This window comes from Dendrobium catenatum, unplaced genomic scaffold (assembly GCF_001605985.2).
Source record: "Dendrobium catenatum unplaced genomic scaffold, ASM160598v2 fragScaff_scaffold_594, whole genome shotgun sequence".
Taxonomy (NCBI): Eukaryota; Viridiplantae; Streptophyta; class Magnoliopsida; order Asparagales; family Orchidaceae; genus Dendrobium; species Dendrobium catenatum.
Window position 1 is genome coordinate 324,560 of NW_021319056.1, and position 11,149 is coordinate 335,708.

General features: G+C 35.2%; 1 protein-coding gene across 1 annotated transcript; it reads right to left on the reverse strand.

Moving 5' to 3' along the window:
* Nucleotides 1-4,073: 4,073 nt before the first annotated feature.
* Nucleotides 4,074-7,520, reverse strand: LOC114579643. Its single transcript, XM_028694922.1, has 3 exons — nucleotides 7,374-7,520; nucleotides 4,309-5,368; nucleotides 4,074-4,162 (listed from the first exon to the last, which is right to left on the reverse strand). The coding sequence occupies exons 1-3, from the start codon at nucleotides 7,518-7,520 to the stop codon at nucleotides 4,074-4,076; spliced, it is 1,296 nt and encodes a 431-aa protein (XP_028550755.1).
* Nucleotides 7,521-11,149: the final 3,629 nt, after the last annotated feature.

The following is an 11,149-nucleotide window of genomic DNA, read 5'->3' on the forward strand; positions in this document are numbered from 1 at the left end:
CTCTTCTGTTAACCATAACCGGAATCGGAGCTCCAAAAGATTCTTCAAGAACAGACAGAACACCGCTCGCCCGACTGAAACCAGCGAAACAATCCCACCTGCTCCGACTAATCGCCCTACCTGCCAGATCTGCGGCAAAACTGGCCATATTGCCCTTAATTGCTGGCACCGATCAAACTACAAATACGCTCCAACCATCCAGAATGCCCCCCGTGCACTGCTTGCTCAACCGACCTAAGCCACCTCTCACAACTGGGTTCTTGATTCCAGAGCAACGAATCACCTAACGCACGACAGCCAGAATCTACAGCAACCATCTGCATACAGCGGATCTGACTCAATCACTGTCGCAAATGGTTCATCCTTGCCAATTCACAACTACGGCCAAGGTTTGCTTCCTCTACCCGACACGAATCGTAAGCTCCACCTCTGTCACTTGTTACATGTCCCAAATCTAACACACAATCTTCTCTCTGTTTCTAAATTAACTTAAGACAACTCTATCTCCATTACTTTCAACTCTAATGGTTTTGAAATTAAGGATATACAAGATCACAGACTACTTCGTGGTCGTCTCCATAATGGTCTATATCAGCTCGATATACCTCCGAACAGCAGCAACACCGCACTCCACACCACGATGAATACTTCTTCCTCCTGGCATGCTCGTCTCGGTCACCCGAACGACCAGATTCTCCAACACCTAGCGAGACACTTCCCTGCTCTCAAGAACATTTCTGTTTCATTTCATTTCACTTCTTGTAAATTGGCCAAGAGCCAAAAGCTTGCATTTAATAAAAGCGTCACGACCACCACACATCCGTTTGAACTCATTCACTCGGATGTCTGGGGGCCGTCTCCGACCATTTCCCTTACTGGATTTCGTTATTTTGTAGTATTTATCGATGATTTTACGCGGTTCTCATGGATTTATTTTATGAATACAAAACACGAAACTTTCTCAAAATTTAAAATGTTTTACAGTTTAATTAAAACTCAGTTCAACACTACTCCGAAACACTTCAGATCTGACTCCGGAGGGGAATTCATGAGCACCGAATTCTCACAGTTCCTTCTTACCAAAGGAATTATCCGTCAACTCTCCTGCCCCCATACGCCGGAGCAAAACGGTCTTGCCGAAAGAAAGAATCGCTATCTCCTCAACCTCACTAGAACTCTCCTTCACGCGTCTCAACTACCGGATAAATTCTGGGCTGAAGTCGTTGACACCGCAAACTTCCTCATTAACCGTCTTCCTTCCAAACCCCTCGGTCTCAGCTCCCCTCACTCTGCTACCCGTGGCTTCAACCTTACTCGCCAAACAAACTCGCACCTAGATCCCACCCATCCATATTTCTTGGGTATTCCTCTCATCATAAGGGGTACAAGTGTTATAATCCGGAAATATCTAAAACACATGTCTCACAACATGTTGTTTTTCAGGAACAAATATTTCCTTACAAAAATCTTACCACCACACCCAATCCACCACCTGTTAACATTTACCCCAACCAACCTCCTCTTACTCTAGTACCTCACTCCACCATCCTTTCCACTCCGCCACAACAACACACCAACCCAATTCAACCTTTGCTAACTCCAAGCCAACAACAGTTCTTTCCGGAACAACCTGCTACTGACGCTCCCATGGACAACGTTCAGCATAACACATCCGAACCTATTCAGCCAACAACTCATCATATGCAGATTCGTTCGAAAGCAGGTATTCACAAACCCAAAAAGATCTTTACCCTTATCAGCACAGACACAAAACCAACAACTCCAACCACATTCAAACAAGCTTCGACTCAAGATCACTGGCAGAATGCCATGAAGGCAGAATTTCGAGCACTTCAAAATCAGAATACAGGGCACTCTCTGCTGCCTCCTCCGAAACCATTTGGCTGCGCCGCTTGTCCGCCGAACTTGGTATCGGCCAAACCAATCCTACGATCATCCATTGTGACAACATTTCCACCATTGCAATTGCCAAGAACCCGGTCTTCCATGCACGGACTAAGCACATATAAATAGACTACCAATTCATTCGGCAACACATATCCGATGGCAATGTTAGCATACAACACATTCCCTCTCATGATCAAGTCGCTGACATCCTTACAAAGGCCTTCTCCAGCGCTCGTTATCAATTTCTCCGTTCCAAATTAACTATTCAGGAACCGCATAGTTAATTTGAGGGAGGATGTTAGAAGCAGCTTATTATATCTTAAACTGTAATGTTAGTATTTACAAGTTTACCTAACTCAAATTCTATATATTAATGTAACCCGGTGTACACATTAGATAATAAGATACAATTCCTCTTTATTCTCTCTTTTCGTTCTTTCTTGTCTTCATCCTTCTCAAGAACTCTTTCAGGTTTTTATTGACATTACAGTACGAGTTTATTTTGGTTAGTGTTATGTTGTGTTCAAGCATATGTTGTGCTTGCTTTTGTGGAATGCGAAGCAAACTTTGGTGTATCTTGGAGAAATTATCTCCTTCTATTGTATGAAAAGGAATCATGTAATTTTAGCTTTTGTGGAATTATAAAAACTTTGAGCAATGGAGTTTGTATTCCAAATTATAGATATGACAGTGTGTTTATATTCATCTAATTACTTTTTAGCATTTTTATAACAACAATATAAGATGAAAGCTCCAGTTCCGGTAGTAGCTGCAGTTCCGTTCGGATGTCAAAATCCGGTAATAGCTCCAGTTCGGATTGGCTCCAGGTAATTCCAATATCCAGGTTTTTCCAATATTGGCTCCTGGTAGTTCCAATATCCGGTATTAGCTCAAGGAAGAATGGAGTATATGCTGCTATTGATCAAAGCTTGTAAAACCTGCTAGATATGGAGTATATGCTACTATGAATTTGTACGGGTGCAAGATATGGCAAGAGCTTGTAAAACCTGCTGTTGAATTATATAACCTGCTATTATGGCAAGATATGGAAAGATATTGCAAGATATGGCAAGATACAACAATTGTATAACCTGCTATTGATCAACTTGTAAAAAATTGATATTCCAAATAGAATATAACATACCTATATTAATTGTAATCATATGAATTATATTCAACCTCAAAATCATATTAATTGTAATCAATAGCAGCATAACTTAGAGACCTTAATTGAACTTCAAAAGACACAAAGTTATGTGCTTTAATAGTTTTACAAAAAATTAAGACCCAAAATGATGTCATCCAAGAAAACCAGATGTGGTCTTTGCATAACCTCCCATAACTTAGAGACCTTCAACATACGAACAATCATTTTCACAACCCTCAATGAAGTCTTGTGGAGTCCATCGACTTGGCAATTTAGCTCATTTTGGTTGGCCCACTTGTGATAATAATGCGTCGTCAATGGTACTCCTTAATGGATTCTTGCATGTACTTCAATGATGACCCCAAAGACCACATCTGCTGTATTTATGGACCTTCTTATCCTTTTCCAAAAAATTAGGCAATCTTTTTCTTTTGGGTCTTCCTCTAGGTCTAGATGTATTTTGTACTCCAAGCTCTACCACATCATTAACTACTTGCCACTGATCCTTCCCGGGTAATGTGGCGATTGCTCCATCGTACGCCATCCGGTACCTAAAGCACTTGTAATTAGTACACCTAATGTGGCGCTGCAATTGAAAATTTCATTTATGAAATGTAAATATTACCTGTAAACGTAGTAGTAATCATTAACATATGTATGCCACAACGGATGCTCCTTCATCCCAATGAAAGCTATGACATGAATGCAAGGAAGTCCTGTTAATTGCCTAACATTACAAGTGCAGTCTCTGCTCTCGACATCAACAATATGTCTTGAATGGAGGGATTCAACTTCGGCCATGTACAAACTAGACTGCCGAACTAATAATTGTTCTTTTCTAGTAGTAATTTCTCTAATGTATTCTTCTGCATGAGGTACTAATTCACGGTGCCATGTCAAACTCGTCATCTTACGTGCGCTCCTTTGCTCCATGAGTTTACCATGAATCAAGTCAATCAAATCGACAACAGGTTTAGTTCTAGCTTCCACAATCCATGCATTGAATGATTCAGCAAAATTATTCGTATTGGTAGAGTGGTAAATCCCAACCATAAACTGACTTCGCGACCACTTGTAAGGTAATGAAATATTGTATGCATGTATAGTCTGATTTAAAACACTAAGTTCAAATAGCTTGTTATTATACTCTGTGCAAGTGTATGCATTCGCTGCTGCCCAAACCAAACCTTGGAGTTTATGGCCATCTTTGCAATGGAATTTTTTTTTGATATTATTCCACAAATGACGAATACATATTCTATGTTCAGCTCCAGGGTACACTTCTCTAATGGCCTCGTCTAAACCCTTTTCCATACCAGAAATGAAAGCAAGGGGTTCTAGTTCTGTACCAATGGTTTCCCCCAAGTTATCTAGGAACCATAGCCATGTCTGCTTAGATTCGTTCTCAACAATAGCGAATCCTATGGGGAATAAACCATTATTACCGTCAAGTGAGGTAGCTGATAACAACATTCCTAGATGCTTGGATTTGAGGTGGCATGCATCCAAACTTATAAGAGGTCGACAACCATATTTGAATACATCTGCACATACCTTGAAGCTAACATAAAATCTTTGAAAAGAATTGTCACGTACGTCATAAGTATATGTGATGTGTGATCCAAGATTTCTACTAATCAATTCATCTTGTAGTGTTGGAACCCATTTATAATTATCATCTATACAACCAAATATATTATCACGAGCTAGCTCCCTTAACCTCCATAGCTTCATGTAAGGTAATGACAGACTGTACACTTTCTCCAAATTGTTATTGATCTCTTTTGGAGGAATATTTGGATTTCTTTTGACAATATCTTGAATTTCATTGGCAACCCATGTAGAAGTTGCTAGCTTATTACCAGCACGATTGATACCAGGACAAGTATGATCTCCTTCAAGTCTCCTAACTTCAAAAGACTGATCATCTTCACAGAGTGAAGCTCTAATTCTCCATTTGCAACCTTGATACGCATATGTAGCAATAACACATGTCTTGTCACTAGCCTTGATCCTAACCCCAAAATTCTCCTTGATGGCAACTGATCGTAGAGCATGTTTGAAATTTATTGCATCAGGAAAATATGTGCCAACAGCTATATCTTTAGAACATGATGTAGGAGCACTCAAACTAACATCATTATGGTTGAAAGAACATTCAACTACTTGTTCAGAACTCACCACCTCCTTAAGAGTAGAATTTGATTCATGTCCTTCTGCTTCTTGTATTGTAATAACTATCTCAGCACGGAAGTTATCATTATATACATTTATGAACTCAGTCACCTCAACATCAGAATTGATTTCTTTGTACTGCTTCGGTGATGTACCAAATATTTAATAATACATATTATATGGATGACCCTTAATCCATGGGCATATTCTAGTAATCTCCCCTCTAAGTGTGAAAATTGTGAGTTGTCCTTTCTCAACTTTAACAATCCTTTGTTTGCCACCATCGTACCTCTTCCGATGTTGGTCATTGGTTTGAACCCAGATTCCACCATACTTAAATACAACAGAAATATACTCTTTCTGCTCTTCGTATAAATTTTTTCAATATTGTCACCATAAGCCTGCACTAACAATGGTTAAAATGTTATTTGAACATTTATGAAGTCTTGCATATGAATCATTGAACACTTACATAATCGGTCGTCTTGGAACACATCAATATTTGTTTCAAACAACAAACAATTTCCTTCAAATTTCTGTTTCAAACAACAAACAATTTCTGTTTCAATACTTTAACTTATTTAAAAAAATAATTCTTAGAAAAATCATTTATCTCTGTTTATTAATGTCATGTAAGTTTAAAAAATTTCTTAGAAAAATAAATGCATGAATCTCTGGAGCTAAGGTAATCATTTATTGGAACAACCTGAATATTGAAAAATGCCTGGAGACTAATTAATTGCAAAATCATTTATCTCTGTGGACTAATTAGTCTACGACATTTCGCAGTTCTTATTACTGCCATTACAGCAACCCTGAAGGAAATTCGGCGGAAGAAATTACCGTGAAGAACAATGCGATCAGGAGCTTCAGATGGTGGAAAATGCGAGACGTCCGAGGAAAGGAAAAATGAGAGACTTAGCGGCAACAAGAATTTCAGCGGGAAGAAATACTTCCGTCCATCCGTCACAGTTAAGGGGCGGACACAGAGAAACGTCGTGAGGAGGCGTTAGATGAAGTGGTAGAAACGAAATAAAGTAGGGATTTGAGTGGTATATATGTAATATTAATGTATGAGGTGTTAGATATGTAAAATATTAAGTATATAGTGGTATGTATGTAAATTTCCTTTTTTATAATTACTTTATTAATACAATACCAATTCTAAATAAAATTTGGATACGTTTAGACAAAAAATTTATTGACGAACCACTATCTGAATGGAAAATTTGGGGATATAGCAAGTCTGCAGTCAGCTTTCTGGTTGGTGGATAATATGTTTCAATTCATTAATATGCAATTCATTGAAAAACCTTAACTGTCTGATTCCATACACATACGAGAAATAGAAAGCAGTAAGTAATCAATGCGTGAACCTGCTACGGTGAACAACATAGCTACAAATCCAAAATTCATATCAACTTAACATGAAAAAAATTCATTACCTAACGATCAAGCAATGACTCCCGGGAAATTTGGTTTGAGAAATGACTTCTAATTCATCTCATACATCAATGCATTTGTTATTTAGTCCCATAACTAGATTATCTCCTCAAAGAGAATCCACACCGCGGATTGGTGGAAGAGAGTTTTATAAAGGCTTCTCCGCCTTGCTGTGGGGGCAAAAGGAGAGTCACTTTGGTAATAATGCAATACCTGAAGAAGAAATCTTCATGGAGTGGATGTAGGTCATGTTTGACCGAACCATTATAAATCTTTGTGTCTTTTAAATTTCCACATTTATTTACTGCAAGTTATTTTTTTGTAGTTGAAAAGTTATTTTGAAACGTTAATTAACTTACTTTGAGAATCAACAGTTTTTAAATCTATAATCCAAGAGAAATTTTTTAAATTATCAATTCACCCCCCTCTTGATTAGCCTTGGGACATTAGTTTATGTTTAACAATCTAATCAAGAATCAACAGTATTCAGTCGAAGAATCATACAAATACATAGGTAGCCATCCACACTTTTAATAGCAAATGCTATATTAACGAGATCTCGGTTTAAAAATTAGCAAAGATTCAAGTACACAATTGGATAAATGCATTAAACCAATTAACACATGCCAGAAGATATAATTAAGGAAATTTGATGGATCACTGAAGTTTGCTTCCAAACCAAACTTCATTATTGCAAAACCCAACTTAAATCTACAAACGTCATGGCATTCTGCTGCTTCTTTAAGCTTTTGGTATTAAAGCAAAAGAGTTGCATTGCTTGTTGCTGCTTTTCAAGCATAGTTTCTTTAGCCTTTAGCTTAATCTCCAAAAGTAATCTTGATACCATATGGGAATCTAAAATCATTTAACTTTGTTAATTGATTTCGTAGTTGCCAAGTAAATTTGTTCTAACAGAAAAAAAAAAGAAATTACAACAAAGAATTTCATTTTTCTATGCAAAGTAATCATTATCAAGTACTATAATTAACAATTAAATTACAGATGAGAGAGGTAATGAAAATACAATTTTTTTTAAAATTAAATGCCTTAAATTTCTTTTGTTAGTTCTGTTAGGGTTGTGCCCTAAAGAAATATTATTGTAATATATTTTCTATGGAAATAAATATTTAAAGACAAGTTTAGCATGTTTCGATATTATCATTTGATATAATAATTTTTTTCCATGATTATTTATGCAACCATAATTCAGTATATAATTATATACAAGATGATTGAATTATGGATAATAATCAAAACAAGTTCATAATTATTAATTATAGTTGGAATCTATAATTAAATATTATTAGTAGAACACAAATTAGATTCAAAAGAAAAAGTATTCATCAATAATTGATTGATTGTACCCACTCACTAAAATATATTTTGTGGGGTGATTAGAAGAAGAAGGCTTACGGTCTCAATCAATGTTTCGACGAAGAAGATCTTAAATCTCAATCAATAATTCGGTAAAGTTTTCTTCATTTCATATTATAAAGTTATTTATTAAGAAAATTAATATTGAGAATGTCTTAATTTAATTTTCTAAAAATCCTGATTTTTATTTCCGCATTTTATATTATGATATAAAAATTCCAACAAGTTCTGCACCACAAAAACGAAGTCGCTTTGCCTGCGTAAATTTTTTTATACCTCATACTTTTTTATTAAAAAAATATATTTGCTAGTTATTTTCTGATCAAAATGATTACAGAGATGCCTAAACATCTCTCTATCGAACACAATCTATTGCCGTGATCTCAGATCAAAGCCCGTGTGGTCGATATGCGATAAACTTTTAGAGCGATAGTCTACATTCTAGCCATCGTATATTCCAAGAAAATGTTTAGATTTGAATAATATTCATCCTTTCTATGTACATGTTATAATAAGAAGGCTACTAAAAGTGAGAGAGTGTACATCATAATTTGTGACAAAGAGAGTTTATTTTACGTGGAATTTATTAAACGAATAGTTACAATCATATTTGGTCATTATTTGAATCTAATTCAAAACTTACTCAAATCATGCTAGTATCGATCGTTTTACATGAAGTTCAAATGTGCATAGAATCATACCATTTTATTTTGTGCTATCTATCTTTAAGGAATTGATTCATTCAAATCATTTGTATGCATACAAAGGTTCACAATAAGGATACCTATAGAGAGGTATTACAGTGCTTAGGCCACATATAGACATGGGTTGTAAAAGAAAAAAAAATATTAGACAGATTAATTCTTTTAATCTCTTTGAAAGGGCTAAGCAAAATTTAATTTTAATAAAGAAGAGTGCACAAATTCATGATTCTAAAACTTTAAAATATGAGGATAGATTTAAATATTTTAAAGTGATATAGACGAGTTTTGTAATAGCTATATTAAATGGAAAGAGATTGGCTTTATCATGATTAAGTAGATGAAGCACTCACAAGATACGCAAGAGAAGATATTCAACTGTGTCGTATTATAACAGTTGTGATTGTACTTTATTACATTAAAGTTATCATGTCATATTATAAATGTTGCATTTGTACTTTGTTCTATTGAAGTTATAATTTGTTGTGTTGTAGATATTTTGATTGTACTTTTGTGCATTATACTATATTATCATGCCTTATTCAAAGCTTGTTAGAATCATTTTCAAACAAAGTTTGAGCATGGCTCGAGCAGGCTTTGAATGGGATTCAAGTATTTTTCTAATTTTGAGTAAACGTTATTCTGGTTCATGCTTGAATCTTTAGAAAATTTCCAAAAATAATATATCATCACAATAAAAGAAGTACAACATAAAATAAACCTAAATAACATTTATTAAAAGTTAAATACATCAAGTCAAAACATATAGACATGGCTTGTACATGCTATGTACAAGTTAAAACTTTTTTTTTTTTTTTTCAGATTTCTCGTTAAGTACCGGTTCTTTTTTTTTTTTTTTGAACTTCTAAATATCTATACAAACTGAAATATACACGTACCCAGTGTGTACAAACTTTTACACAAAGTGTACAAGTTCAAAAAGTGACTATTTATTAGTTTCTTTTTAATAACGATTGTTTGAAAATTAGACGCCCCCGTATGTAGTGTGTACAAGAAATTTTTTTTTAATTTTAACTTTTTTTAGAACTTGTAAATATTATTTTAACTTCTATAGGTATTTAGAAAGCAAAGAAATCGCCAATAAATATTTTCTTTTTCAGATGTATATATCTAAGGTTACTTTTCGTTGCAAACTTTCAACTTTTAGAAATATATGTGATAGTTTAAAAGGGGATATTCACATATGAAGTTATTGACCTATATCTAAATTCCAATATATATATATATATATATAGTAGGGAAAATTTTAAGAATAAGCATAATTAAAAATTGGATTAACAAATTAAGCACGTTTTAAAAAAAATTTAAATATAGGAAAAATCGCCTGTTTAAACGGCGACTTAAGCTGACTAGGATTGTAGTCGTTATGCTGAGTTGGCAAAGAAATGGTTATATTAATAAGTCGCACGGATTATAGACGACTTATAAGTCGCCTGTTAAACGGGCGACTTATGCTATAATTTAAAAAAAAAATCTGATTCGTTACAGCAAATGCTTCCAATGGATGTTACAGCCTTTGCTATTAAACTTATTTGATAGTTCAATCATTATATTGCAATTTTAAACTATTGAGATTAGTACATAAGTAAAATTAAATCATTATAACGCTAGTAATCTTCATTTCATCTTATTTGAACATTGAAGCAAAGGATTAGCATGCAAGACCACTAGATAAAAATAATGAACTCATTATGGAATGAAAGGCTATGTGATTTTGAAATCTATTTGATTTTGAACACACTAGATTAAATTAATTGAAATGATCCATAACATAAGCATACTGAAATACATAAAAAGATGAACTAGCGTCGCCTACGTGGCCTCTGTGGCAATGCATCAGTGCCTAGAGTGTAATGTTGTGGAGGTCATCGTGGCCTTTGACGTAGCATGTGATGCTCCTCCTCAACAACTTCTTCCTCAGCTATGTCATCTCTATGAAGGGAGCTCGGTACAAAATCCGGTGTGAGGTATGCATCCAAATCCGCTGGCACCTGGCTACTGAAGAGATCCGTAGATGGCCCTTGATCAGGATAAGAGGAGGGTCCAGCATATCCACTGTATTGCTGAGGAGGTTCCTGGGTCATGGAAAATGGTGTATCATGCTCACTTCTATCCTCAAAATATCCTTGATCTTGAATATACAACTGGCTACGCAAACCACGACAAAGCTCTGCCACTGTGTTTATGTCCCTCTATTGTTGTGTATCATTTGAACCATTGAAGTGTTGTTGCAAAGCTTGTTCAGTACCAAGGAAAAAATCTCTCTGAATTAACAAAAGAAATTTGTTATTATTTTTTAAAAAGAAATTATTTAAGACATTTATAGCATATTCAATTTAAACGTACCAGAAGGCGCTCAGAGGGAGCTCTAGGATATGCC

What these genes read in the sequence shown, in the direction of transcription:
- LOC114579643 (XM_028694922.1), bottom strand. Translation starts at nt 7,520, where the DNA reads ATGGTATCAAGATTACTTTTGGAGATTAAGCTAAAGGCTAAAGAAACT. An exon ending in CGTTTGTAGATTTAAGTTGG is followed by an intron (nt 5,369 to 7,373) that starts GTTTTGCAATAA and finishes TCACCGAAGCAG; the next exon opens with TACAAAGAAATCAATTCTGA. An exon ending in TGGAGCTGAACATAGAATAT is followed by an intron (nt 4,163 to 4,308) that starts GTATTCGTCATT and finishes GTTTTAAATCAG; the next exon opens with ACTATACATGCATACAATAT.